Source organism: Phacochoerus africanus, chromosome 15, assembly GCF_016906955.1.
Source record: "Phacochoerus africanus isolate WHEZ1 chromosome 15, ROS_Pafr_v1, whole genome shotgun sequence".
NCBI lineage: Eukaryota > Metazoa > Chordata > Mammalia > Artiodactyla > Suidae > Phacochoerus > Phacochoerus africanus.
Window position 1 is genome coordinate 44,050,757 of NC_062558.1, and position 27,027 is coordinate 44,077,783.

At 48.2% G+C, this 27,027-nt stretch overlaps 1 protein-coding gene across 1 annotated transcript in view; it reads left to right on the forward strand.

Annotated features, from left to right (window-relative positions):
• Positions 1-27,027, forward strand: part of SEZ6L (seizure related 6 homolog like) — a 194,617-nt gene that overhangs the window by 131,236 nt on the left and 36,354 nt on the right. Inside the window, exons 7-10 of the mRNA XM_047762107.1 lie at positions 175-341; positions 734-928; positions 2,997-3,135; positions 25,374-25,570. Of these exons, the coding sequence (XP_047618063.1) occupies positions 175-341; positions 734-928; positions 2,997-3,135; positions 25,374-25,570 (698 nt within the window). The remainder of the gene's footprint in view (positions 1-174; positions 342-733; positions 929-2,996; positions 3,136-25,373; positions 25,571-27,027) is intronic.

A 27,027-nucleotide genomic window follows, 5' to 3' on the forward strand; every position in this document is an offset into this window, starting at 1 on the left:
GGGAAACAAAGTCCCAAAGATGGAGCAGAGCTTGTGGGCGAGTATGGGGTGACATCGGGATGTGCGTCTGGGAATGCGGGGGCTCCAGAGAGGGTGCCCCAGGCACACACCTCCCACGGCTGCGTGTCAGTGACCCAAGACCTCTGTGGCCCTTGTCTCCTTTCCCACTGCCAGGATGATGGTCTACAGTGGGCTGACCAACAAGTCCGCTCTTCTCTATGACTCCCTGCAAACCGAGAGCGTCCCCTTCGAGGGCCTGCTGAGTGATGGCCACACTATCCGCATCGAATTCATGTCTGACCAGGCGCGGGCAGTCTCAGCCTTTAACATCCGGTTTGAGGGTGAGGATCCCGGGGGGCCACCCCGTCTCATGGAGTGGGCAGTGTGGGAGCAGGGCAGAGGCTGGCCCTGGGAGGTGGAAGCCTGACCTGCTAAGGATGGGGAAGAGGCAGTGTCTAGATGGCCCTTTGGACTTCCACCGGCCACCTCTGTGGTGTTGGGAAAGCAGAGGTTCTTGTTCCCACTTTAGATACGAAAATAGGGAGACGAGAGAAGCCAAATGCATGGCCCAGGGGCCCTCAGCAGGTCAGCTGGAACTGGAACATGGGGTCTGGTACCCATTTTCCTTGGGGATTCCCTGAGCCGCGAGAGGGGCCCCTGCTTCTAAGGCACAGCCCTATGAGTGGCCCCTGACTCATTTGAGCAGCTACCCTCTTTTGTGTCCCCACCCCAGCCTTTGAGAAAGGTCATTGCTATGAGCCCTACATTCAGAATGGGAACTTCACCACGTCTGACCCTACCTATAACATCGGGACCATCGTGGAGTTCACCTGTGACCCCGGCCACTCTCTGGAGCAGGGCCCAGCCATCATCGAGTGCATCAACATGCGGGACCCCTACTGGAATGACACTGAGCCCCTGTGCAGAGGTGAGTGGGTCACAGCCCTTCTCCCAGGGCCCTCCAGCCCTTCAGATGAAGAGGCCCAGCTTATATACCAATTTTAGGATTAGAACCCTTTCCAGGGCTCACTCTCCTTTGGGTTGGATTTGCTGCTGGTCCTTGAGAAAATCACAAAATGGAAAATCCAGGCACAAGGCCCCATTGCGCACATCTTGGTGAGCAGGTTGTTGCATGAATTTCGGCTCCTACAGGTGCTACACACTCTTGTGCAGTGCGCAACCCACCCAACAACACATGGCAGCCCTGAGTATAATGAATAATAGTGATGATCATGATAATCATAATTGTCAACAGGACTGCAAAAGCTGTCTTGCAGGCACTCTGTCTGTACATTATTCGATTTAATCCTCACTATAACCCTGTGAAGTGCATATTGTTATTGACCCCATTTACAGATGAAGAAATGGAAGCTGTGAAGTGACCTGCCTGAGAACACGCTGAGGGTAATTGGCAGAGGCAGGAATGGACCTCAGGTCTCTCTAGTCTCAGATACCTGTGCTCTGAGCCCCTCTGCACAATGTTGACTGTGTGGAACCCTCATCTACATGGGCTCCCAGCGCCCTGCCCTCTCCATTTCTCCATATTCAAGGCCACTGAACTGCCCCCAGCCTGGACTCTTATGGGGAATGAGGAGTAATGAAGAGAGCTCTCACTCCTGGCAGCCGCTGCCCAGATGGCAGTTGGCGTGAAATCATAGCCTTGCCCTGGTGAGGGATTGATCCCGGTATTAAATGTGCTGGTTTAACAGAGCGGAATTTATTGGTGCTCTGGCCTCTGCCACATTGAGAACTTTCCAAAGTGGTAAACACAGAGTGAAATTTAAAGGGCCAGGAGCCAGGTGCAGCCACGTCTCTGCTTCCGGTTCAGAGCCAGGGCTTTCACAGGACCATTAAATAAGAATTACTGAATGCTTACCTTGTGCCAGGCACTGTACTGAATTTGACATCCATGAGCTCAGTTAAGCCTCAGGAAAACCCTGTGAGGTCAGCACTGGTATTTCTCCCTGAAGTACGAAGGGAGGACTTATCACAGAGCCTCTGCCTTATCACAGAGCCTGTTGGCCGCAGAGGCAAGACCCAAACCCAGGGCCACGTGACTTGAATGTACCATCTCTCAGTCACTGCTCACCGGGTTCAAGGGGAGGACTGTTGAGGAATCACTTGAAACATTGAGCGCTATCCTTGGTCCTGAGAGAACTACTGCCATCCCTTGGAATCTGGTTCCAGGACCTCCCCAACACCACACCAAAATTCAAGGATGTTCAAGTCGCTTATGTAAAATGGCATAGTGTTTTCATACAACCTATGCACATCCTCTTATATACTTTATGTCATCTCTAGATTACTTATAATCCCTAATCCAATGTAAATACTATGTAAATAGTTGTAAATACGATGGGGATGCTGTGGGAATGTTCAAAATACAGTGTAAATACAGTGTTAATATGTGAATAGTTGTAAATACAATGTAAGCACTACATGAATAGTGAGTAGCAAGTTCAAGTTTTGCTTTTGGAAGCTTTCTGGAATGTGTGTGTGTGTGTGTGTATGTGTGCTTTTTATGGCCGTACCCGTGGCATATGGAGGTTCCCAGGCTAGGGGTCTAATCAGAGCTACAGCTGCCAGCCTTCGCCACAGCCACAGCAATGCAAGATCTGAGCCACATCTGTGACCTACATCACAGCTCACAGAAGCACTGGATCCTTAACCCACTGAGCGAGGCCAGGGATCGAAACCCCAAGTTCATGGTTCGTAGTCAGATTTGTTTCCACTGTGCCACGACAGGAACCCCTGGAATTTTTTTTCAAGTATTTTGACTCACACTTGGTTGAATCTGTGAATGCAAACCCCCAATGTAATGTCTTTGCCCCACCTCGGCCAACCTTCAGCTGAAGGAGGCAGGTGGCCTGTCCTAATTTAATCATTCTACACATGTGTGGACTGTCTGACTTCATAGCCCACACTCTCAACTGCAATGTCATATCTGCTTCTCTATGAATAATGTGGGTATGTCTGTCTGTCTGTGTCTTTTACAGCCATGTGTGGTGGGGAGCTCTCTGCTGTGGCTGGGGTAGTACTGTCCCCAAACTGGCCAGAGCCCTACGTGGAAGGTGAAGATTGTATCTGGAAGATCCACGTAGGGGAGGAGAAACGGATCTTCTTAGATATCCAATTGTGAGTGTTTATGATGGGTGGACCCCTAAGTCCAGCCAGACTGGGGAAGAAATTTCTCCTGCTTTATTCTTTCAGACAATATTAATTAAGCATTTACTGTGTGTCAGGGACTGTGCAAAGAATTGGGGTCCCAATGGCAGGAGACAACAACATCATACACACCCAGAAATAGTCCCTCTCCTCAGGGATAGGGAGCAGTATCAGTAATTGTATACTGTAACTTTGATAAGTGATGTAAGGAAAGAGGCCTGGTGCTATGAGATCCCATAATGGGGATTTGATGTAAAGAAGAGGGTCAGAAAAGCCTTTCCTGGGGATCTGATAAAGCTCAGAACTAAAGGATGGTTTCATGTTAATTCATCCAAAAGGAACAGAATGTGTAAAGGCCCTGTGGCAAGAGTGAGCACAGAATTTTCAAAGGACTGAATAGCCAGAATGGTCAGTAGGAGGAGAAAAGAATAGAAGATAACAGGTACACTCTGCACTGCAGTGGCTTATTTTCCTCTCTGTCTCTCTCAACCAGATCAGAAGGTCCTTGTGGTCAGGACCTGGTCTGGTTTATCTCTATTCCAGGGTGTAACACAGAGCCTGACACACAGTAGATGCTGAGGGAATGTTGCTTAATGAAGAAATGCTGTGATGAACAGACTTACCTGGCAGTGGGGGTATTTCTGATACTCACTAGGGATGCCTATTAGATCTTCCATCCAGAACTTTTCCTCTCTGACTCCCCAGGGATCAGGAGAAGGGAACACAGTCAGGCAGTGGTGCTAGAAAAATAGAAGAAAGGGCTTTCCTGCAGACCCAGACATGTGGCCAGGACAGTGGGGAGATGCCAAGTTCAGAGGAGCCTCTCTAGATGCAGCCAAAGCCCCTGAGAGTCAGCTCTCCCCTCAGTCCTGGAGTAGAAATCTACTTGCTGGACCACCCTGGCTCTGTAGAGGAGCCTTGCAAGAGGGAAGTTGTTTATAAGATTATGAGTGACTGCCTTTGAAGCTGACCCTTGGAGGCACTGAAAGTGTCCTCAGAAGCTATCCTGAATCATGTATTGGCAGACCTTGCACAGTTGCCCTTTATGGTCTTGGGGTTGGGTCAGCCTGGGTCAGAATTCCATCCCCTCCACCTACAGCTATGTGACTCTGGGCTTTTCTCCAACCCTTGGTTTTTCTCATCTGTAACGAGGTTCCTGGAACATTGGCATCTCATGGCTACTGGAAGCATGCTTTAAGCATACCTTGCCCATTGCCTCCCTCACTGCTTCATGAGAATTCACACCCTTTCTCTCATTCTTATCTCTCAGACTTTTAGAAGTCTGGAACAAAGCACTTATTCATTCAAGATATATTTTGTGAGTACTATGAGTCAAGCACAGTTTTAGGCACTGAAAAGGCCCTCATCAGTAAGGCTTATATTGGAAGAGAGTGGATTGGCTGTTCTCTGGATGTGGAAAAAAGCTGTGCACCTACTGTGTGTGGGCACTAGGCTAGGCACTAGAGGTACAGTTGTGAGAGAAGTGTAACAGTCGCCACCCTCACTGTCTAGTAGATGAGAACAAGAAACTATATGTAGTATGATAACAACAGTTATGAGGACGGCAGGCAGCTGAAGTAGCCTGAGTGAAATCATAGAGGGCTTCAGGAGGAAGTGACTTCCAAGCTGGGGTGAAAGAGGGTAGGCATGTGTTGAAGGTAAAGGAAGAGTGTCCAGATGGTGTGAACAGCATGTGGAAATGAGAGAGAAGGCAGTCCACTTAGTGACTTAAAAGAAGTTTAATGTGGCTGGAGCATGGAGGTTGGGTAGGGTTACAGAGGGAAGTCCTGGGGTCCTCTGAGCTGAAGCTTCAACTAGGAAACTCCATTCTAGTATCCAGTCTTACATTTAAGTCTTTAATCCATTTTGAGTTTATTTTTTATATGGTGTTAGAGAATTTCTAATTTCATTCTTCTGCATGTAGCTGTCCAGTTTTCCCAGCACTGCTTATTGAAGAGATTATCTTTTCTCCATTATATATGCATGCCTCCTTTGTCATAGAGTAATTGACTGTAAATGTGTGAGTTTATTTATGGGCTTTCTATCCTATTTCATTGATTTATGTGTCTGGTTTTGTGCTAATACCATATCATTTTGATGACTGTAGCTTTATAGTATAGTCTGAAGTTAGGGAGCCTGATTCCCCCAGCTCCATTATTCTTTCTCAAGATTGTTTGGTTATTTGGGGTCTTTTATATTTCCATATGAATTTTAAAATATTTTATTCTAGTTCCATGAAAATACCATTTGTGTTTTGATGAGTATTGCACCAAATCTTTAGATTGCCTTAGGTAATATGGTCATTTTAACAATATTGATTCTTCCAACCCAATGACATGGTATTTCTTTCCATCTCTTTGTGCCACCTTCAGTTTCTTTCATCAGTATCTTATAGTTTTCAGAGTACAGGTCTTTTGCCTCTTTAGGTGGATCTATTCATAGATATTTTATTCTTTTTGATGCCATGGTAAATGGAATTGTTTCCTTAATTTCTCTTTCTGATGTTTTATTAGTGTATAGAAATGCAAACAGATTTCCGTATATTAATTTTGTATCCTGCTACTTGACCAAATTCTTTAATGAGCTCTAGTAGTTTTCTGGTAGTAGGATCCATTCTAAAAGTGCTTCCTCTAGGAAGCCTTCTGTGGCTCCCCATTGCCTTCATAATAAATATAAATTTATGGTCCCGGTTGATGAATACCCCACCACCAGAAGTTCCTGGCAAACCCCCTCAGTCTTCAGCCAAGTGAAGAGGAAATCAGCTCCTGATATCCTGGCTTCTCTTGTGGCAGGTCTCCCAGCTCCACACCCCAAGCCACAGTCTGTAGTCCCCTTCCTTCTGCATGGCTCAGCCATCCTCTCCTTATGGCATGCATCCCTTATGGGCGATTTTGCTTCACCAAGATTGGCCCACATCTCCCCTTGGTGTCAGAGGGCTGGAGAAGGAAACAGGAATGTGGAAACGCTGCTTTCATCCCCTTTAGGCATCAAATATTCAATTAACCTTCAGCTTGACACCGGATGGGGTTTTATTTCCACTGCAAAGCATGCAGTGGGGCAGCCAATCCAGGAACCTGGAACAGTTAAAGCAGAAATCCTTCCCAAAGCCAGGCCCTACCAGCATTAGCATCAGTAAAGGAACCCTTGCAGGGGACAGACTTTCTTCCAGTTGTCCTGGCAACCATAAATGTGAGTGTTGGCTGGGAGGGAGGACCCCTGGCTTCCCTCCATTGTTCCCTGGCAGTAATCCTTGAGCAACGCTGGACTGGTCACCTGGCCTCTCTGGGCTTCACATTTCTCCTCTGCAAAGTGATGGGTTGCCTTGAACAGAGAGGGTGCAAATGCTGACTCCAGCAGGGCCAGGCAAGTAACATAAAATGAGAATTGAGGCTGGTGTGAAATAAAACATGAGGAGAGGGAGCTGTGATGAATTAGGAACTACATCCCTACATAACATCATTTAAATCCAATTTTTTAAAGTGCCCCCCCCTCCAGAAAAGCATCTACTGGATCCTAGATTCAGACTTGAGGATACTTTCTCATGAAGGTGATGAAGAAAGCCATTTGCATCATTGAGTACTTCATGTTTGCAAGGTTCTTTCCAAACGTTAATTAATTTGCCCCTTAGAGTCATCCTAGGAGGAAGGGAGAGCTATTATATTCAACTTATAGCCATCTGATTTCTTACCTCTTACTTGGATGTCTAAGTGACATCAATGAAGTGTCCCCAAAGTTGAACGCTTGAGTCTCCTTTTCCAAACCTTTCTGCAAATCTTCCCCATCTTGGTAAAGAGTCATCCATCCTGCCAGCTGCTCAGACCCAAAAGATGTGGAGTTGTTCCAGAGCAGTTAGGTGCTGATCAAGGTTCAGCAGTGGCTTTTCTTAGCAAGTGGGATGGGGAGCAGCACCCGGTTTTGCAGCCTTTGCCAATTTCCATGCAGATACTCCTGCTGTGGCCAATATCAAGCAACCAGCACAATGCCAACAGGCTCACCAAATGCCTAGACATTTAACAACCAGCTCACTTCCCTTTCTCCTACCCCCTGTCCCCAAGTCCTCAGTATGCATCCTGTTGGTTCTACACAAGAGGCAAAATCTGCCCAGAGTGCAGGCACCTCTCACACCCCCACTGCCACCACAGTGGTCTAAACTGCCACTGTCTTGTCCTCACCAATCTCCCTGCTCCTGTTTTGCCCCCAGGGGGGGCTGTTTTTAACCCAGTACCCTGAGTGATCACATCATGCTCCAAACCTAATGTTGTTCATTCTGTTCAGTTCCTCATTCTATTCAGGGTTAAAGCCAAAGCTCTTACAAAAGCCTTGTCTGATCTGGCCCAGGTTACCGCTCCTGCTGCCCTTCTTTCCATTCTCCTCCTGGCTCTTTCCTTTTGGCCACACTGGCCTCCTTGCTGTTCTGTAAACATGCCTCAGGGCTTTTGCACTGGCTCTCTCTGTCTCCTGACACCCCCCCTCCACCCCGCCCCAAGATGCTCAGCCCTGAATATCTGCATAGCTCACCCACTAGCTCCCTGCAGGTCTCAGCTCCTATAGCGCCTCCGCTGAAATGTCCCTAACACCCTTATCTAAACTAGAGGGACAGGAAGGAAAAGCTTTCCTGAGAAAGTAACCTTTCTAAGTGAGCACTTCTCAACCAGGGGCAATTTTGCAATGTCTGGACACTTAGCAATGTCTGAAGGCATTTCCTGTTGTCACAGCTGGGGGCATGGGTGCTACTGGCTTCTAGTGGAAAGAGCCCAAGGGTGCTGCTGGCCATCCTGCAATGCACAGCACAGCCCCCTCCGCAAAGAATTAGCCGACCCACAATGTCCATAGTGCGGAAGTAGAGAAGCCCTGGTGTATGCTTAGCTGAGACTGGGGTACAGATGGAAAATGGGTAATGATGGAAAGAACAGTGTTTCAGCCAAAAGGAACAGCATGTACTAAGGTCCAGAAGCAGGAAAATACAACTGTTTTCTTATTTGTCCATAACATGGAATATATGCGGAGTACTTCGTGCATCCTGAAAATTCACATCCCAGGCACCTTCACTGCAGGCACAGGCAGTGGGCCCTCAGATTATCCCCATTTTACTGATGGGTAAACAGAGGCCATAGAGGTAGAAGAGTGACTCAGATCACACAGCTGGGAACTGCAGAGATTTGAACCCTGCTCGTGATGTCTCCAGGGTCTGGGGTCTTCATCAATCTGCAAGCGGAGCTGGAGGAAGCCCTGCATGTCAGAGGAGCTCAGAGATGCAAGAGTCGCTGTATCCGTGAGGAGGCAGGGAGTCGGGCAGAGCCCCGGAGGCCACATGAGGGAGCCTGGACTTGCCCAGACTGGGTAGCAGGTGAAGAGTTTTGAGCAGTTAATGGGACTAAAGCTTTGTGGAAGGAAGCTGAGCCCTCAGGCCACCAGCCCAAGATTCTCTCTCCAGCAAACTTGGGCACACGTTTGGCAGAGTGGCATCTGGACTTGGCACCCCTTTCCTCCCACAGAGGGAATGAAAATAGCATCTCACCAGCGAGGAATACGTGAGGCCCAGGAGCTGCTGGGTTTAATTTATCTTGCTTGGTTTCCGCTGACAGTTTTAGTAAACCAATTTGGGTTTAATAGTAAAAATAATTTCGTCCTTGGGGTCCCTCACGTGGCCTAAATGTTTGCAATTGTTATTTATCACATCAGCGAGGGGGGAGGAGTTGGCACCATGGACTGAGGTGGGTAGGTGGCCCACAGTAGGTGCTGGGCAGTGTTCGCTAAGCCATGAGACCATGGCACATGTGCCTGATGAGAGGAGAACTTTCTCCCCTTTATCCGCTGGGCACGTCTTTTGATGCCGTGGGCATTAGGATAACAATTCTAATTAGTATTCCTTTATGAAGAACCTACTGTGAGCTAAACCCTGAGCTGCATGGTTTATATCTGTGAGCAATAATGAACATGAACATTATTACATAGAGATAATAATTAGATGGATTAGAGCTAATGTGAGTAGTGATAATTATAGGGGCGTAATTACCCAAATTTAGAGATAACATATGCAAAGCATATCATGTGGGGTCTGGCACGTAGTTGGCACTTCATAAATGAAAACGACAATGGCCAGGAATCCTCGTGAGGCAGCCGTTATCATCACCACTCTATGGATTTGTAAATGACAGCCCAGAGAGGTGAAGCAGCTTCCTCTGGCCACACAGCTAATGAAGGACAGAGTTAGGGTTTGTGCACAGACCATAGCCTCCGCTTTCATGGACTTGAACAGCCTTTGGGGGGCCCAGCTCTGCGTCTCAATGATAAGGCAAGGAGACTCCCAGGCCTCTGGCAACTCCAAGATCAGGGAGGGAAGTAGGGCCATAAACAGACAACCTGGCGAGATGCAGGCTGAGTGCTGTGGCCGGGGGGATAGTGGGGCACTGGGTTTATCTCTGCAGGTTCTAAAAGTGTCACAGAGAGGGTGACATCCAAGCAGGATTTTGAAGAGTGTCACTGGGTCAAACTGTAATGGGGGAAGGGCATTCTCCGAGGGCCCTTGTGAGCAAAGGACTTGCAGTGGCTTAAGTGACCAGTAGACACCCAGCGGGTGTCCTGAATTGCAGCCTCAATTAGAACCATCTGCCTGGCACTGTTATTATTGCAGGTAAGAAGCAGTGGTTGCATAATCTTGAAATAAGTCAGGAGCCCCCAGGTTAAACCTTCTTCACACCCCAAATGCCTAGTCCCTAAGCCACCACTTACCTCCCAGCTCCACCAGGAAATTGCCTCTTACCCTCAATCACAACCAAGTATGAACCTTTTAAATCCTTAAGGATTTCTTAAATCTCTCTTCTCTCTCACTCTTGCTGTCTCACAATTTAAAAAACAGAAAGGAGGGGAAAAAAAATAAGGAATTGTTGGAGAAGACATCTTAGAATGGATGTGCTGGCAGGGGCCCAGAGAGGAGAGGTAACTTGCCTGGCATCACACAGCAAGTCAGAGTTAGGACCAGTCAGACCACCTGAGTGTGGCTGCAAGAGCTGAGCACAGGGGTGAGATCAAAAAGAGTTGTCTTTAAAGCCTGCCTCTGCTGCTCCCTGGCTCTGCAGCCTCAAGCAGGTGACCAAAGGTAGTGACCCCTGCCTCATAATGGGACATTTCATTTTCTTTATCCCTAGGGCCTGGCATATAGTAAGTGCTCAATAAATATCTGTAGAATAAAAGAGAGAGAGAGATGGTGAGTGTATACATTAATTAAACAACCTATCAAGTTCTTGGCAAGGTTTCTGGCACAAAATAGACAAATAATCACCCCTGCTACAGGCTAGATTTTAGGCTAAACACTTGGCATGAATGATTTCATAGATGATGATGTCATCATTCATCATCGTCATCATCATGGTCAAAATCAATGTCTAACAATCACTGAGTGCTTACTCTATGCCAGCCACTAAGTACTTTCTCCATGTTAAGTAAGTCATTTAATGCTCCCTAAGAAACCTAGGTGATAACATTGTGATTTACCCCCATTTTACAGATGGGGAGACTGAGGCTCAGAGAGGGGGAGTCACTTGCCCCAGGTCACACAGCTGAAAGGAAGCCAAGTCAGGACTTGAACCTAGGTCTCTGGGACCAAACCCAGTGTTATAACCACACCATAACTGGTAGTGAGATGCTTCACAAGGAGAAGTCCCTTGCCCCATCTTACAGAAGGAGAAATTGAGGCCTCTTCCCGTTTTCTGGACACCTACTGCAAATATGCATATGTTTCTGGAAGAACAAAGTTTCATCCAAGCTCCAGATTGCCTTTCTTGGCTCCACTATGGGGCACAGACCCAAATCCCTCCCTGTTTATGGGCCCCAGCACTGTCCTCTAACCAGGAATTAAAGGACCTAATAACAAACCCGAGTAACCATATGATTGATAGCCATGGAATATTTCTCTTCAACTGCTGCCAATCTGTTCTGTGCTAAGTTAATTCCAAGCCCTAAAAATTAAGTGCCTTGACCAGAGGCACTTCCTTCCATCAAGCAGAGATATAACTGCTCTGGGCAGTAAGAACTCAGCTTGAGAGCCAGGCGAGAAGGGAGAGTTAAGAGTTGAAGGCAGCACTGGCTCCAGCAGCACTGATTTCCAGATACCAGCAGAAATCACAAGAGAAATGGCCGCAATAGAAATGAAAGCCTTCCATTCCATTAGTGGATGTAGCTGGGGTTTCCCCAGAGCCAAAAGTTCTATGGAATCTGAGTAGGAAGAGCACGGTTCATAGAGTCCAAATTCCAACCTGTTGCAGGTGAGAAAACTGTGGCCTGGAGATGGGAAAAGATTGTCCCAAGACCACTCTATCAGTCAGCTACTGCTGCGTAACAAAGTACCCCAAACACAAAAGCATAAAACAGCAAGCTAGTTTCATTTCTCATGTGTCTAGAGGTCAGCAGGGTGGTTCTTCTGGGCTCAGCTGGCCCAGGCCTGTGTCTGTGGGCAGCTGTGGGTTGGGTGTGCGGTTCTGTGGATTATGGCTGGCCTTTCTTAACATGTTTAGGGTGGGTTGGCTGTCAGTCAGCTGGTCTAGGCAGGCCTAGCCTGGGGTGGTTCACCTCTACTCCATGTATCTCTTGTCCTCCAACAGCCAGCTCTGGCTGCTTCCCATGGCAACTGGCCAGGGTTGCAAGATCATGGGCAGACATATTTAAGGCCTCTTGAGGAGCCTAGACTATGAACTGGCTGGGCATCATCTGCCATGCTCTATGGTGAGTCACACAGCAAGGTCTGACCAGGTTCAAGGAGTAGAGAAACAGAGTCCTGCTCTTGAGGGCAGATGCTTGGAAGCTTCACTACCAAGGATATGTACACAGAGGGGGAAAAGCCTTGAAATCCTTTTTGCATTCAAGCTACTACTGCCAGTGAAGAGTCAGGGTCAGAACTCAAGTCTCCTAGTCCCAGTCCAGAGCACCTCTGCACAGCTGACCCTAGCAGGTGGCCATCATCATCCCCATTTTACAGATGAGGAAACAGAGGCTCAGAGAGGGGAAGTCATTTGCCTCCTATCCCACAGCTAGAAAGTGAAAGAGACAGGATTTCTACCCAGGGCTTGGTGCCTGGCATAAAGAAGCCTCAGAAAATGTTTTCTTCTCTACCTGGTGCTTCCAACATGTGGGAAGCATGACAGACAGATCCTGAGTTTTTCCAGGAAGAAGAAAAGGCCTTTGCCTGTGCTAGTATACTTGAGTTCTGGTCCCAACTTTTCTACTTATTGGCTTTGTGACCTTCAATAAGGCACTTCACTGCTCTGAACCTATTTCCTGTCTTCAAAGGGAGGAGAATAATGTGGTACCTACCTCGTCAAGCTCCTGAGAGGATGGAACATGTGTCAAGGACCTAATCAGTGCACACATTTAATTTGCAGCTATGACAATGATGATGAATTCCTTCCATGACCTGTGACATGTGCACAGACTGAGCTGCATTGTACACACATACACACACACACACATGCACACACACTTCCCAATTTGCAAGGGATTTTCATGGTCAGTTGGAAACACAAGCTCTAGGGCAGGTATCCCCCAGATTGCTCCTGTTTTCTGCCCTTCAGCCAGGCCAGGCTCTTCCCAGCCTCCATGTCTGCAGTCGGGAGAGGGGGACTGCCCCTCGTCTCGAGCTGGGACACTGCCTGGCTCATGCACTCCCAGGAGCCCAAGGCATTCAGATGCAGTTAGATCTGACCTCTTGGGAGCCGTGGCTGCGTATCTCACGTGCCCCTGATATCCAGTGGCCCCGGCCCTTACTCTTTGGCAAATGCTCACTGGGGGTCTGCCAAGCAGCTGGCCCTGTACAAGGTCATCTGAGGCCAGAAATCACAATTAGTCATGGCTCTCTTCTGCATGCCTCACTTCTGTCAATGTATGTAATTCTCTCAACAGCCAATGAGCTTACACAGTGATGTTCCTGTGTCACAGCTGAGGACACGAATGCTTGGGTGGCTCAATGGCTGCCTATGGACATGGGGGTGCCAGGCTTCAGACCTGGCTGGCTGACACTGTGCCCACCTTCCCCATCACCTCCCAGCCCTGCCTCACACAGTGGAACCACATCATCCTGATGGCAGCCAGCCTCCCTTGAGATTCTGAACGGGCCAGTGGCATGTCAGACCTGTGGTGTAGGCAGTGCACCTGGCCAGAGGCAGAAGGTGGAGGGAGGAATTAGGTGGCCAGGTGGGGTGGAGGCCGTGGCCGTGACCATGATCCTGAGCTGGCCCCGGGGAGCCCTGCCTGCCCACTGCACGCCTCCCTCTGGGGAGAGCTCGGGTGAGGCCTCCAGGTTCAAGAAAGTTCATGTTTTCCTGAAGTACAGGTCATGTGCAGAGCCCGCGCTGGGTTGCACAGGGAGCATCTTGGCAACTCAGACAAGCCACACCAGGCTGTGCAAGGTGATGCCTTCAGGGTGCACGTCATGATGGGGATTCAGAGTGACATGAAACACACAGCCGGCAGCTGGCAGCTCCTGCTGGCGACAGTTCAGGAACATCTTCCTCCAGGAATGCAGAGTCCTGGGCCCACCTCCTTCTGCATGTGTGTACGTGGGCATGTGCACATGCATGCTCAGGCACACACACAGATCACACACTGCGCACCATACACATCACACGTCACACACACATAAATACCGCTCATGTCACACACATACCATATACACACCACACCATCCACACACATCCCACACCCCATGCACAACACACACACACTATACACACACCACACACATCACACTCCGCATACACACCAGGCACATCACACATACACATAACAAACCCCCATCCACCCTTAATTGAGCACTAATTTAATTATGCTTAATTTTACTCTCGGAGTTCCCATCGTGGCACAGTGGTTAACGAATCTGACTAGGAACCATGAGGTTGCAGGTTCAGTCCCTGGCCTTGCTCAGTGGGTTAAGGATCCCACGTTGCTGTGGCTCTGGTGTAGGCTGGTGGCTACACCTCCAATTAGACCCCTAGCCTGGGAATCTCCATATGCCGCTGGAGCGGCCCTAGAAAAGGCAAAAAGACAAAAAAAAAAAAAATTTTACTCTCTCTAGTTCAGCTCTTTGACCCCAACCTAGAGGTCCTAAGATGATGAAGGCCTCTGGTCCCACCCACTGATTGTCTAAGTTTGGGAAAACACACTTCCAGAAAGAGGGAGATATGTGGACACCTCTCCCCACAGGAAAGTCAGGGAAGGGCCCCAGACCCTTAGGTCTGGACCCCCCAGCTCCATCAGCCTGTGTCCGAGTTCCAGAATTCCCATATCCATGCCTTAATCTGCTGTCGAATGAGGGTTTGGGGTCTGGGCTTCTGAGCGGAAGGAAAGCATAAAGCAGAAGGAAGCCACAGCCACTGTTAGCTTTTTTTACAATTTGCGGATTCTGAGATTTTCATCTGGGGAAACTGAGGCCCAGGCTGGGCAAGTGACTTGTCCACAGTCACAGAGCAGAGAATGGGCAGAGGGGGTGCCTTCCAGTGAGGTCTCTCAACTCCACACCCACTCTCCCCTTAGCAGGCTATGTTGTACATTGTAACTATTTTCTCAAAGATAAGATGCTCTGTTCTTTAGATTCCTGGCACCTACATGTCATTTGCAGCTCTCATCTAAATTATCCCCACTTTTTAGCTGAGGACACCGAGGATCAGAGAGGTTAAGCTGCTTTCTCAAGGTCACCTAGCTAGAAACCAGCATACATAAGGTCTGAACCCTGAGTTCTTTCTCTGAGCATGACCTCTCAAGATGGAGAGGGTGGCTGGGGACAGATTTCTCTCCACTTCCCTGGCAAAGCAGCCAGGAGCTGTTGGGTTTGCCATGCTGGGTGTGAAATGGTCTTGTTCTTGGCCTTGCTGAAGCTTTGCCCACCATATTCTGAGATGGCCCAGTCTAGGGATCGTGGCAGCTGGGCCCATGGGGTGGTCCCAGAGGAAAGGCATGTCCAGGGATGGCTCTCCTTCTCCTCTTTCTCTTTGGGGATAAGAGGAGAACTGGTTGGGGGCGGGGGGTGGGGTGGAGAGAAAAGTAGAGGAAAAGGAGAAAAGAAAGGAGACTGGGTCTCGTCTAGGGCAAAGTCCTGCAGCTGGCACCACCTCCTGGGGAATTTCAGTGACACTGATGCCCAGGACCCACCCCCAGAAATGCTGAGAGTCTGATTGCACCGGGCTGCAGCCTGGACATCATATGGGGGGACTTAAGCTCCCCAGAGAGTCTCATGGGCAGCCTGGACTGGGTGTAAGCTGGACACAGATGAGCGCTGGGCAAGGAGCTGGTAGAGGAGGGAGGAAGAAAAGAGAGAAGGACGACGAAGGAAATGAGAAAACTGTCCTTTTTTTATGCCTTAATGGGTTCTTTTAGGGAGCCGAAGAGATTGGTTTTTTTCTGTCCTCCCTGGAGGTGACATGGTTTCTTGTCCTGACTGCCATTTGATTGAGTTAAATTGAAACCAAATTAGCACTGGGCCAAAAGGTCCCTCAGCAATTCCACGGTGCCGAGGAGCACCTGGAGCTGGCCATGCGGCTTCATGAAGGAGCAGAGGCCTTGGGATCTGGGCCTTCTGGGCTCAGTTTACTCCTCCGTGAAATGGGATTAGTGGCATTTTCTCGGACCACCTCACCATGTAGTCGAGAGTATGGGATGGGAAAATGGCTACAAAGGCATTCCAATACAGGTCTAAAATACAGGTCTATTTTTAAGGCCTTCAGGAGAAATGTGAGTATTTTATAGGATTTTTATTGCACTTACAACTGCATTTATGCATTCTGCTTCTCTTTTTTCCCTTATTTAAACCCTACGGTACATTTCCTCACCATCTCCACCATCCCGTGTAGGTCCTGCCATTCTTGCAAGATGGTGCTTTTTTGGGAAAGTCATTTAATCCCTCTGAGCCTCAGTTTGCTCATCTGGAAAAAATAGAGATACATTCACTATAATTCATCCATGGAAATGACATTTATTTCACCTGTGCCAAGCTTTAAGCTGGCCTCCAGGGATGATGAGGTTGTGAGTGGAAAGTGGTTAAAGAACAGGTGCCTTCAGTAAGCGTGCTGCCCTGCATGGAAGCTGACATGGGCCAGTCGAGTTCCGTGGTTCATTGCTACGGATTTTGCCTTCCTCCTACATAGGCGTGGACTCGCTCTCCTCTATGACCAGGTTTGAGCTTCAGCATGGTTCTTCAGCTCCGGGTGCCTTGGTTTGCTTCTCTGTGAAATGGGTGAGATGAGACGTGCTTAGCAGGTTCATCTGAGGATGAAATGAAATGGTGCGTGTAAATTGCTCACAACAGCTCCTGGCACTGAGGAAGCCTTCTGAAAGCCTTGGCTCGTTATTATATAGCTGTAGAAGTATAGGGAGCACAGAAGAACCTATAAAATGCTGTCAGGCAGAGAGGAGACGAGAGGCATTCCAGATTATAGGGGACCAGCCTGGCTAAGGCAGGTCTAGGGGCTACAGAGGGCCTGGTATATCCAGAGATGTTTGAGGCAGCAGAGGTGAGCCGGGGGCCACCTGTGGACCTCACTGAAGTCCCAGAAGGCTGAGAAACTGAGATTTTTTTCTGTGGGCTATTTTTCACTATTTCCACAGTCCAATTCTATTTACCAGCTGCTTTTTATTTTCCCACTTAAACTGCATCTAAATTGGCCTGCCTTTTTCACTTGGCTAACTCTAAGCAAAATAATGTCCATGAAATTAGAAGTTTGATGTGCAAACCACACATTTATATATTTTTCTAATTCACATTTAAATAACTGTGTAGCCATTAGACGTTTTCAAATGTTTGTCTACCCAACAAAATTGTCTTGTGAAGGGTACTCCAGAAGGACTTTTAAAGGCAAGATTTCTAAGCAAGGGTCAGATGTTTGTTTGGAAAGGAATAGAGAAAAGCAAGGTAGCTGACGCCATTTCTTTCTATGCCTTCTGTAGAATATTAACCTCAGCTCAACAACTTCAAAACTCACCTCTCTCCCTCTCTCCACATCCAAGGTCCGGGTTGGTTGGGGTAAGGATCGGCGGGGGGTGGGGGGGGGGGCCTGCAGGGGAAAAGCAGCCTGTACCTTGCTTTGATGTACATTGCCCTCTGCTGACCAAAAGAAAAATTACTTTACCAGAGAAGGATTTGCTGATGTGTGTCAGATTCAAATTTGTATTCCAGCCTCACCTCTTTGGCTCTCTAGACCCTAGTGAAAGCCATAATGAGGGTCCCTAGGGCTGTTTTTTATCTATTTTGAAAAGGTAATACAGTCACATGATTCAAAATCCAAAGGTACAACAGGGTCTACTGTGAAAGTCAAGTTTTCCATCCTTTCCCAGCAAACAACCCCCTTCCTCGAGGCAAACACTGTACCAGTTTCTTATGCATCCTTCCCAGACTCTTTTTTTGGGGGGGGGATTCTTTTTTTAGGGCTGCACCACAGCGTATGGAAATTCCCAGGCTCAGGGTCGAATTGGAGCTGTAGCTGCTGGTCTACGCCACAGCTGCAGCAACGCCAGATCTGAGCCACGTCTGTGACCTACACCACAGCTCATGGCAATGCCAGATCCTTAACCCACTGAGCAAGGCCGGGGACAGGACCTGCATCCCCATGGATACTACTCGGGTTTGTAACCCACTGAGCCACAATGGGAACTCCCCCCAGACTCTTCTTAAATACTTAGAAAACCATAATAGAAATCTCATTCCACTAAAATAAAGCCACCCAGACTAAGTAACCAATTTTACAGTTTTACACAGATTTTATCACATACAGGATGGATATACCAGGATGGATAACAGCAACAAAATGAATGAAATTTGTTACCAAGAAATGCAAAATGTTTAGGAGACAAAATATTATTTACAACAGAGAGTCTATAGAGAGAAGAAATATCTTTGGAGGAAAAAAAACTTGGAAATCATGATTCTAATCAAATGAACTCTAGCAATGACATCATAAGCCATGTCAGGTTGGGGAGGGGGCAGGGCAATGAAACAGGGCTTCCTCATCCTACGGATTTTATTTGTAATTTTTAATTCACATTTTCTGAAATAAAACTGAACCTGGACACACTTTTTGGAGACACGTCTGGGTGACTTCATGGGACATCGTATGAAATAGTGGCTCATATTTCAGGCTTTGGCTCAGACAGACTTAGGTTTAAGTCCTGAGTCTGATTCCTCCCTAACGTTAGGCAGGTATCTTCTCCTGGCTGAGCCTCAGTTTCCTTACCTGTAACATGGGAGTAGCAGAATGTCTTGGTTTATAGGATTGTTGTGGGGTTGTTAATATTCAGTAGGCAGTGTTATTTGAAAGCTAAATGAGACTTTGGGAGATCTTTTCTCCCAAAGCAGCATGGGACCAGCATTTTTATGGCCCTGACACAGTGGGGGGCGGAAGGTTGAAAGAGGATGCTGGAAGTAGAACCAATGCTGCTGTGCAAATGGCCGGTCAGCCACCAGACAGGGCTCAGGATGTTCCTGGAGCAGGACCAAGATGGGGGAGGGGAGGAAGCTAGAACCCAGCTGGTCAAGGTCATGGGTTGGCATTGGAGTGACCCATCAGGTATGTAGGGGCATCGTGGTATCAGGCTTGATTCTGGTGACCTGCATATCTAAGAAGAATGGAGGGCACAGACAAGAAGTGTCCAGGAGGCAGGTGGGGCTAATATCACATAGGGCAGCTCCCATCATTTCGGGCTTTCAAATTAACCCCTGGAGCAAGTGCTAAGAGCAGCTGAGACCAGAGGAGTCCAGTCCCCAGAGCTGGCACAGGTGAGAGTCCATTTGGGGGTCGGAGTCCCAGGCAGAGATGGGATCAGAACCACCAGCCACCTTGGGTGGGAGCTGAGCCTGAGAGGCAGTTATCCACCCAGGGCTGGTGCTGAGTCCCCCAGCGCACACTCAGCACCCTGCCGAGACCTGGGGACACAGTCATGAGCAGGCTGGCTGCTCAGCGAGCCTCCAGTCTCCCCCCACCCTGCCCAGACAGACCCAGACCATTGGGGTGCGAGTGCTGAGCTCATAGGAGTGAGCAGAGGGGCTCCCAGCCCAGACACTAGGGGGTGGTGGGTACTCCACATGTGAGTGAATCCATCTCTGGAGAATGAGACTAAAAGATGGGGGGTAAGGGGTTACCCAGGTCTAGAGCGGGGAGGCTAAGGAAGGATTCAGGGCCCAGGGAACAGCATGTAGAAAGTCCCAGATGTGTGCAATTCTTTGGCAACATTGGCAAGTAATTCAGTCTGGCTGGAGTGTGAAATATTTGGGTTGGAACATTGGTTGGAGAGGTGAGGCTGTGGGGAGGGGAGGGAGCAAAAAAAACAGATGCACAGAGCCTTACCATTGGGATCAAAAGCTTGCACTTTAAGAGGAACTGGAGTCTTTTTTTTTTCATGGAAGTGAAATTCACATAACATACACCATTTTATCATACACAATTCAGTGGTATTTAGTACATTCATAATGTTGTGCAACATCCCCCCATAACTATTTCCAAAATATTTGCATCATCCCCAAAACAGACCCATATCTATTAGCCAATTGCTCTCCACTCCTCCCCTTGCAGCTCCCTGGCCCTTGGCAATCATCAAGTTGCATTCTGTCTCTGTGGATTTACTTGTTTGGATGTTTCTTAGATGTGGAATCATACAATATGTGGCCTTTTGTGAGTGGGTTTTTTTCACTCAGGTAAAGTCTGTAAGGTTCATCCATGTGGTAGCCTGTGTCGGTACTTCATGCCTGTTCATGACTGAATAATATTCCATCATATGGACAGACCACCATGTTTGCTCGTCTCTAGATCTGTTGAGGGGAGAGTCTGGGTTTGTGTTTTAGAAGGATTCACCTGATGGAAGAGGGATTGAGGCCAGAGAAGGATGGAGTCAGTGGGCCATGATGTGCTGCCAACAGTCCAGAGGAAAGATAGAGAAGAGCCAGTAGTATAGACAGAGGGAAAAGGGGCAGCTTGTTACCTAGAAGGAGACACAGGCTGGGGTCTTCTGTGCCCAAGGAAAGCCTTTCCCTACGGCATCCAAGAAGGGCTGGCGCAGGCAGGGGCTGGCTTTGGGGAGCTCTGTCTTCCCGAAGAATTCTCCCTCCAGAGGACCTCCTACACCCAATTCCAGTTTCATCAAAGCCCCTCACTCGCTGGCACCTCCCCATCTCCTGTTTGTTCTGGAGTCAAACCACCATCCTGATTTCTTGGCACCTCCACAGGTTGTATTTGGCTGACGTCTCTCTTCTGTCCTCAGCAGAAAGCCATGCTCTGCCCCAGGGCCAATCTCTGGGCCATTAAGTCTCTGCATTTTCCTCTCAGTGCTGAGGATGGCCCAGCAGCAGGGACCCGGGCTGCCCTTGGTGTAATGGTGTATTACACACAGCGGGGTGGGCCAGCCACAACGCAGGCTTGTCTTTGGATTGGGGAGAAAATTAACTACAAGCCTTTGTATATATCACTGGAACCAGTCTCTCAAAAAAAAAAAAAAAAAAAAAAAGGATCCAGAAGGCCACAGCAGAGAGTAACTTTATTCTTTCCCTCACCTCCCCTTCACGAACCACCTCCATTTTTGGCTTCTTGGGGTGAAAGCTTCGTTTTCATGGATCTTCTCTTTGTAACAAGTGCAGTTCAATCTGATAATCATACAGCTGAAAACTTTATCCATTTTAAAACCTCACCCCTCCCTCAGCAGTGCTTCTCAGGCTGGGAATTCCATAATGAGAAAGGGCCTTGTGGGCTGCTTTTTTCTCATAGGACAACCTGATGTGACTGCACTGTTACGTTATGGAAGGTGTCGAAAATCCATGAGGTCCTCTCTCTTGGGGCATACTTGATGTGGGCAGAGTGTGCCAAGCCTGGCTGCTCTTGACCTTCCCCTTGGCTGGGTCCCATCTCCAGTTCAGAGTGGGAACACTTTTAAGGAGATGGACGGTGGCTGCCTTCATCAGGGTTCACATCTAGACCTCGGAACATCCCCATTCTCATCAGGGATGAGCATACTCACTCATCAGTACCCCCCTTGCTCTCTTCGCTCTGCACCCAGATAGGCAGGCAGCTGCAGGCCAATTTTAATCATTACTCTTCCTGGTGAGCATCAAATGTAGTCACTGTTTCACATCCCACCCCCCAGAAAAACACCTGCCAAGCTACCAAGAGTTTCTTTGAAGCCCTCTTCACTGATTAGAATGATACACCGCCCTTCCCCATGGTTCCCCTCCCTCGGTGACCTGCCCCTTCAGGCAGTCATTCCTTCAAGCCTCTTTGATGGCCCAATGAATTCTTTGCACTCTGTAAGCTAGAGGTGGGGGAAGGGCTCAGATTGGAAGAGCTGCATAGATGGTGACCACAGATACCACTGGTGTCATATCCAAGCCCTACAGCACTTGCCACTATGTACCTACCATGGCTCCAGACTGCAGCGCTCTTTTCCTAAAGGCCTTCTCTGACACCAGGCATGCAAGTCAGAAGGGCTAAAGTTGCAGCTCTCACCCAATGAGGGATGGGAGTTGGAGGACAAATACCCCAGCTCCCTTTCCCCTCAAGGTGTGTTCTGTACCCTGTCTCATAGTTCCTGCAGATGGAGCCTAATGCCCACAGTGGAACTGGACCATTGATGCACCACGCATTTGACTCCTTCCCTTCCTCCTGTGTCACTTCCCTAATGCTGCCTGGGATGACCTACCAGATAAGCCAGACCCAAAAGACACTCACATCCTTGCTCAAGCTCTGATTCTGGAGAACCCAATCTTAATCAGTGGCCATGTATATCCATTTAGAAAGTAGGAATACTCAGTGTTGGCTTAGTCTTAGCTTAGGGGACTTTGTCTGAAATTCCAGGACAACAGGAGAAGGTACATTTAATCGTTTTGTTGCACACTCTACAAAATTCATTGACATTAAGTAAGGGTTTCTCAGCCTTAGCACTATTGACATTTTGGACCAGATAATTATGATCCAAATTTTTTTTTTGTTGTAGGGGGAGGCTATCTCATACACTGTAAAATGTTTAACAGTTCCCCTGACATCTCCTCACCATTGGCAGCCCCCCTAGTTGGGCTAGACAACTGTGTCTCTAGACATTGCCAAATGTCTCCAAGGCGCAAAACCACCTCTAGTTGAGAATCACTGACATAAATCATCTGATGTCATTTGGTGTAAATGGCAATCCAGAAAGAAACTGATGACGGTGGCAGTGCTGGGGTGATGGGATGGGTTTGGGGATGGGGTATTGGTGATAATGATGATGGTGGGGTTAGGGATGATGGTGAGGATGAGGATGGTGGTGATGGGCATGGAGATGAGGATGATGAGGACATGGATGATGATGGGGACGTTGGGGATGGAGATGACGGTGAGGATGGGGATGGTGTTGATGGTGATGATGATGATTGTGATGATGAGGATGAGGATGGTGGTGATGGTGGTGATGGGCATGGAGATGAGGATGATACCCATAATGACATTAAAACATGACATAACATTCAAATGACTTGGCCAGACTGGCTCAGGTACTATCTGCAAACCTGGAATCTGATCCCCAGTCTTCTGCATGCCTCACCTCACTCTGAAAACCCATGACATAGTCTGTAAATAATTAAGCCCAATTCACAGATAGGGTACTTCAGAAAAAGCACATACCCTCCATGAACGTGTCAAAATAAGAATCAAACCAGAGCTTTCTGATTTTTAAGACTGTGTGTTCTTTCCCATGCACTGTTCCTTCCTATTTTAGAAAGAACAGAGAGTTGTTCTAGGGTTTTAAAATGAAAGCTCTTTGCACCCTTCAGGAGCCTTCTATTGCATTGAAATCATTGAAATGAATGGTAGAAAAAAGCCAAGTTGTGCACTGCCTGGAACCTACTGTTACCAACGGATGGGCTGTGAAGTCGGCTTAAGGAATAAATATCTGCCATCTACCATGTTTCTCCCCAGCCTAATACAGCACTTTCATGAGCCATTGATATTTTCATGGTACTTAGAGTTACGAGGCTCTTCCCTACCATGGTTTAAGAACTGTCATCAACCCCCCCCCCCATTTCTGTTTTCAAAGAGACTCTCTGGCAGGCTCTTTCATACCAAAGCATTTACTGAGCACCTACTGTGGCAAGAGAAGATGGAAACTCCAGAATGTCAGTGTCATGGGGGTTTAGAGGCTGTAACCTAGCTGGAAGCTGGCCTTGGGTAGGCAGCATCTAGGAGCTTCACCTTGAAGCCATGCGCGCAAAGCAAGTGCACAGTGTCAGGAGAGGAGGTTTTGGGGTGATGCAGGAGAAGCTGATGGAGCTTAATTGGGAGCAATTAAAATCTCCCTAAGCCCCCCTTTTGGACAACTTGACATGAGGAATTGTGAGAGACGCTGTGGAAGATACTGTGGTGAATAAAATATATCCCTTGCCCTCTGGAACAGACCTTCAGCAGTGTGCCTTAGGCTTCTGATGTTTTGTTCTTACTACTTGAAGCACCAACAATAGTGGTTACATCTTCTCCCCCCTCCCAGGGTGGCAGTGAACACCGCCCTTGGGCATTGGATGAAGCTGGGGAGGGGGGAGGCTGCAGGAGGTGGGGGTGGATGCTATCATCATTCTGTATCAGTCCCGGGAACTTCACTCAGGGCCATTTCCTGGAACACCTCTCCTCTGGCAGGGAACGGCTCAGTCGGTCAGGATGCTCCTGTTTAAAATCCTTATGGTCTTTCATCCCCAGCAGCATGATATCCAAATAACCTAAACTTGGCTCTCTAAGCCCTTCATGGTCCAGTTCCTGCTCCGATGTCTATACCCAAACAGGGGCACACTGACCACAAGGCGCATTCCTTCCGAAGCCATGACCCCTCTCCCTCCCTCCCTCTGCCACTGCCTTCTCTCTACTTCCTGTTTATCTCCCTTGTGGTCCCCCACTCTTTCTTGAGGATCCGAAGCATGCATCACCTCCTCCAAGGAGGCCTCCATGATGCCCTTAAGCTGCATTAGACACCCTTCTCTGCACTTACCTTGATTATAACTCCTACCACACTCCCTGGCTTTCTAGTTGAAACAGACCTCATGTCCTCTGAGCACAGCACAGTGCCTGGCACATAGTAGGTGCCTGAAAATATGAGGGAGGAGACACAAAGGAAAAAGGCATGAGAGAGAAGAAAGAAAGAAAGAAGGAGAGAAGGAGAAAAGAAGGAAAGACGCATGAGTTACTATCTGCCCATGATTGACTCAGCCAGCGCTGAATTATCTGACATTCCTTACATCAGCACACCTAACACAGCACATGTTTCTGTGGCATATTGAAATGCTTTCTAGATTATTAACTGTCCATCACTGTCCAAATATTTGGTGTCAAGGGACTCCCTGGCAATTGAGTCTTTTAAAATGTGTCATCGTGTAATGCTGTGAAGAGTGATCGCAGGTTTAAGCATATTTCATGAATAAGGTGCCTCAATCCCACTCTCTGCCCCACCCACTAAACATAAGAGATGACCTGGTTGATTTTGAGGCATTTGCTGCCTAATAAATGGAAGGAACGTTGCACCTTATATGATAATGCAAGTTTTCATTAGGAAGCAACTTGTTCTGTACCAAAGAGGGATGGAAGACCCATGTCACGCCCCCAGCAGGTGACCCAGCACTTAGTTTCACCCGGGAAAAGGTTGTTCATGACAAGGGTATTGAAGGCAGTTCTACTGACAGTGCAGCACTTGGCTGCAGTGAGCTCCACGCAGGGAAGACCCTTCATGAATGAGTCTTCAGAAGCCCAGCCCACCCACAGATCTGTGTGCTGTGCTTGGAGGAAAGACCAGCACGTCCTTTTCTCATCTCCAGTCTATGCCAACCTTGTCCCCAGTTCCTAGCCTGGGGCCTGACCCATGGTATGTCTCAAGAAAGAGCGGGTTGGAGTTCCTGTTGTGGCTTAATGGGTTGACAATCTGACTAGTATCCATGAGGATGCATGTTCAATCCCTGGCCTCGCTCAGTGGGTTAAAGGATCCACCATTACCACAAGCTGCAGTGTGGGTCATGGATGCGGCTCAGACCCCGTGTTGCTGTGGCTGTGGTGTAGGCTGGCAGCTGAAGCTCCAATTTAACCACTAGCCTGGGAACTTCCATATGCCATGGGCATGGCCCTAAAAAGACTTTTAAAAAGAAAAGAAAGAGTAGGTTGCCTGAAGAAAGAAATCAAAGGCTTGTTGAATACCTGTAACTTTGTTTCACAAGACCCCTCCTCTTCTCTCTGCCCTTCAAGCTTGAACCTGAGCAACAGTGACATCCTCACCGTCTACGACGGTGACGAGGTCATGCCCCACATCTTGGGACAGTACCTTGGAAACAGCGGCCCCCAGAAGCTGTACTCATCCACGCCGGACCTCACCATCCAGTTCCACTCGGACCCTGCTGGCCTCATCTTTGGGAAGGGCCAAGGTTTCATCATAAACTATATAGGTAAGTGTTCTAGACAGTTGCTTTTTCTTTGGGTTTAGATGCAAGTTAAGGAATTTCTTCCATGACTTTTGGACAGTGTTGTTGCTACAGGGGCTTTTTAATGTATTGGCACAGTAAATATATGTAGGTGTTTTTTTTAAGAGGCTGGGCTCTCTAGTCCAAAGGACCAGGGTTTAAGTCCTAGCACTGTCATCGATGAATTTGTGACCTTAAGTCAACCTCTCTGAGCTTCCTTTTTATCCTCTGTAAAATGGGAATGTTGATCCCTTCTCCAGTTGATATCAGGACTTAGTAGATAATGTCTCATAACTTTAAGATTCCCCGTTTCTTCATTTGCAGTTACCTGGGATTTTATATAGTCCACACATGCTCCTCTATTTGCAGCTTCTCAAAGCATTATCTACACCATCTCGCCTGAACCGAAGCTTTACTCTCCCTTAAGGATGCTTCTTCCCCTGCAGCCCCATCCAACCAAAGCAGCCCTTTCTCTCCCACCTCCCGTACTTTAGGACCTGTAGATGCGAGAGATGTCTTTCTTGATGCTCAATGTGGCTTCCAAGTTTTTTCTCTCCCCCTCATCTTAAAAACAAAAAACAAAAAACAAAAAACAAAAAACAAACAAACCTGCCATAAAGTTCAAACTAAGTTCACACTTGAGCATCCAATATCCTCTTCTTTTTGTTTCACTCACCCACACCCTTCCCTCCTCACTGTCCACCCTGTAATTCCCTCTTATTCGTTCCCTGCTTCATCACTCTTCTCTGCTCAATCGCTTATCCCTGGGGGGTCCCAAGCTACATCCTGGACCAGTTCCTCTTCTCTGTCCATGTCTTCTCATCCAGTCCCACGGTTTTAAACAATATTTATCTTTATTCCATTGACTGCTAATTTGTACCTCCAACCTTGACCTCTCCTGTGAACTCCAGATCCATCCAACTCCCTGCCAGCTACCCTCTTTTATGTCAAATTGGCATCTCAAATTGAGCATGGCCAGAAACAGAACTATTTCTGTGCCTCCCCACCCTGGCCACCACCCAGCTGCTTCTCCTGCTGTCTGCCCATCCCAGGAGGTGGAGCCAACACTCTCCTGGTTTCTCAAGACGCATCCTCTTTCCTTGCCCATGTATCCAACCCATCCTCTCAACTCCACTTCCACAGTGTATCTCAAATTCAGACACTTCTCTCCACCTTTCTGCGGCCACCACCCTAGTCCAGGCCACCATCATCCTGAGCAGTCAGGGGACCAGAACACTGTGAAGTCCCACCAATCCCAGCCCTGGGAGGGACTTGAACTAACAGAGCCTTTGATCCAGCCCTGTGGTGTCACAGCAGAAGCAGCCCTGGACCAGCAAGGGTAAGGGACTTGCTCACACCTCTAAGGGTTTCTCCACTCCCCATATTTTTGGCAACAGCAGAGAATCTGGGAGACGCAAACTGGGGGTCAGGACCTAACTTTT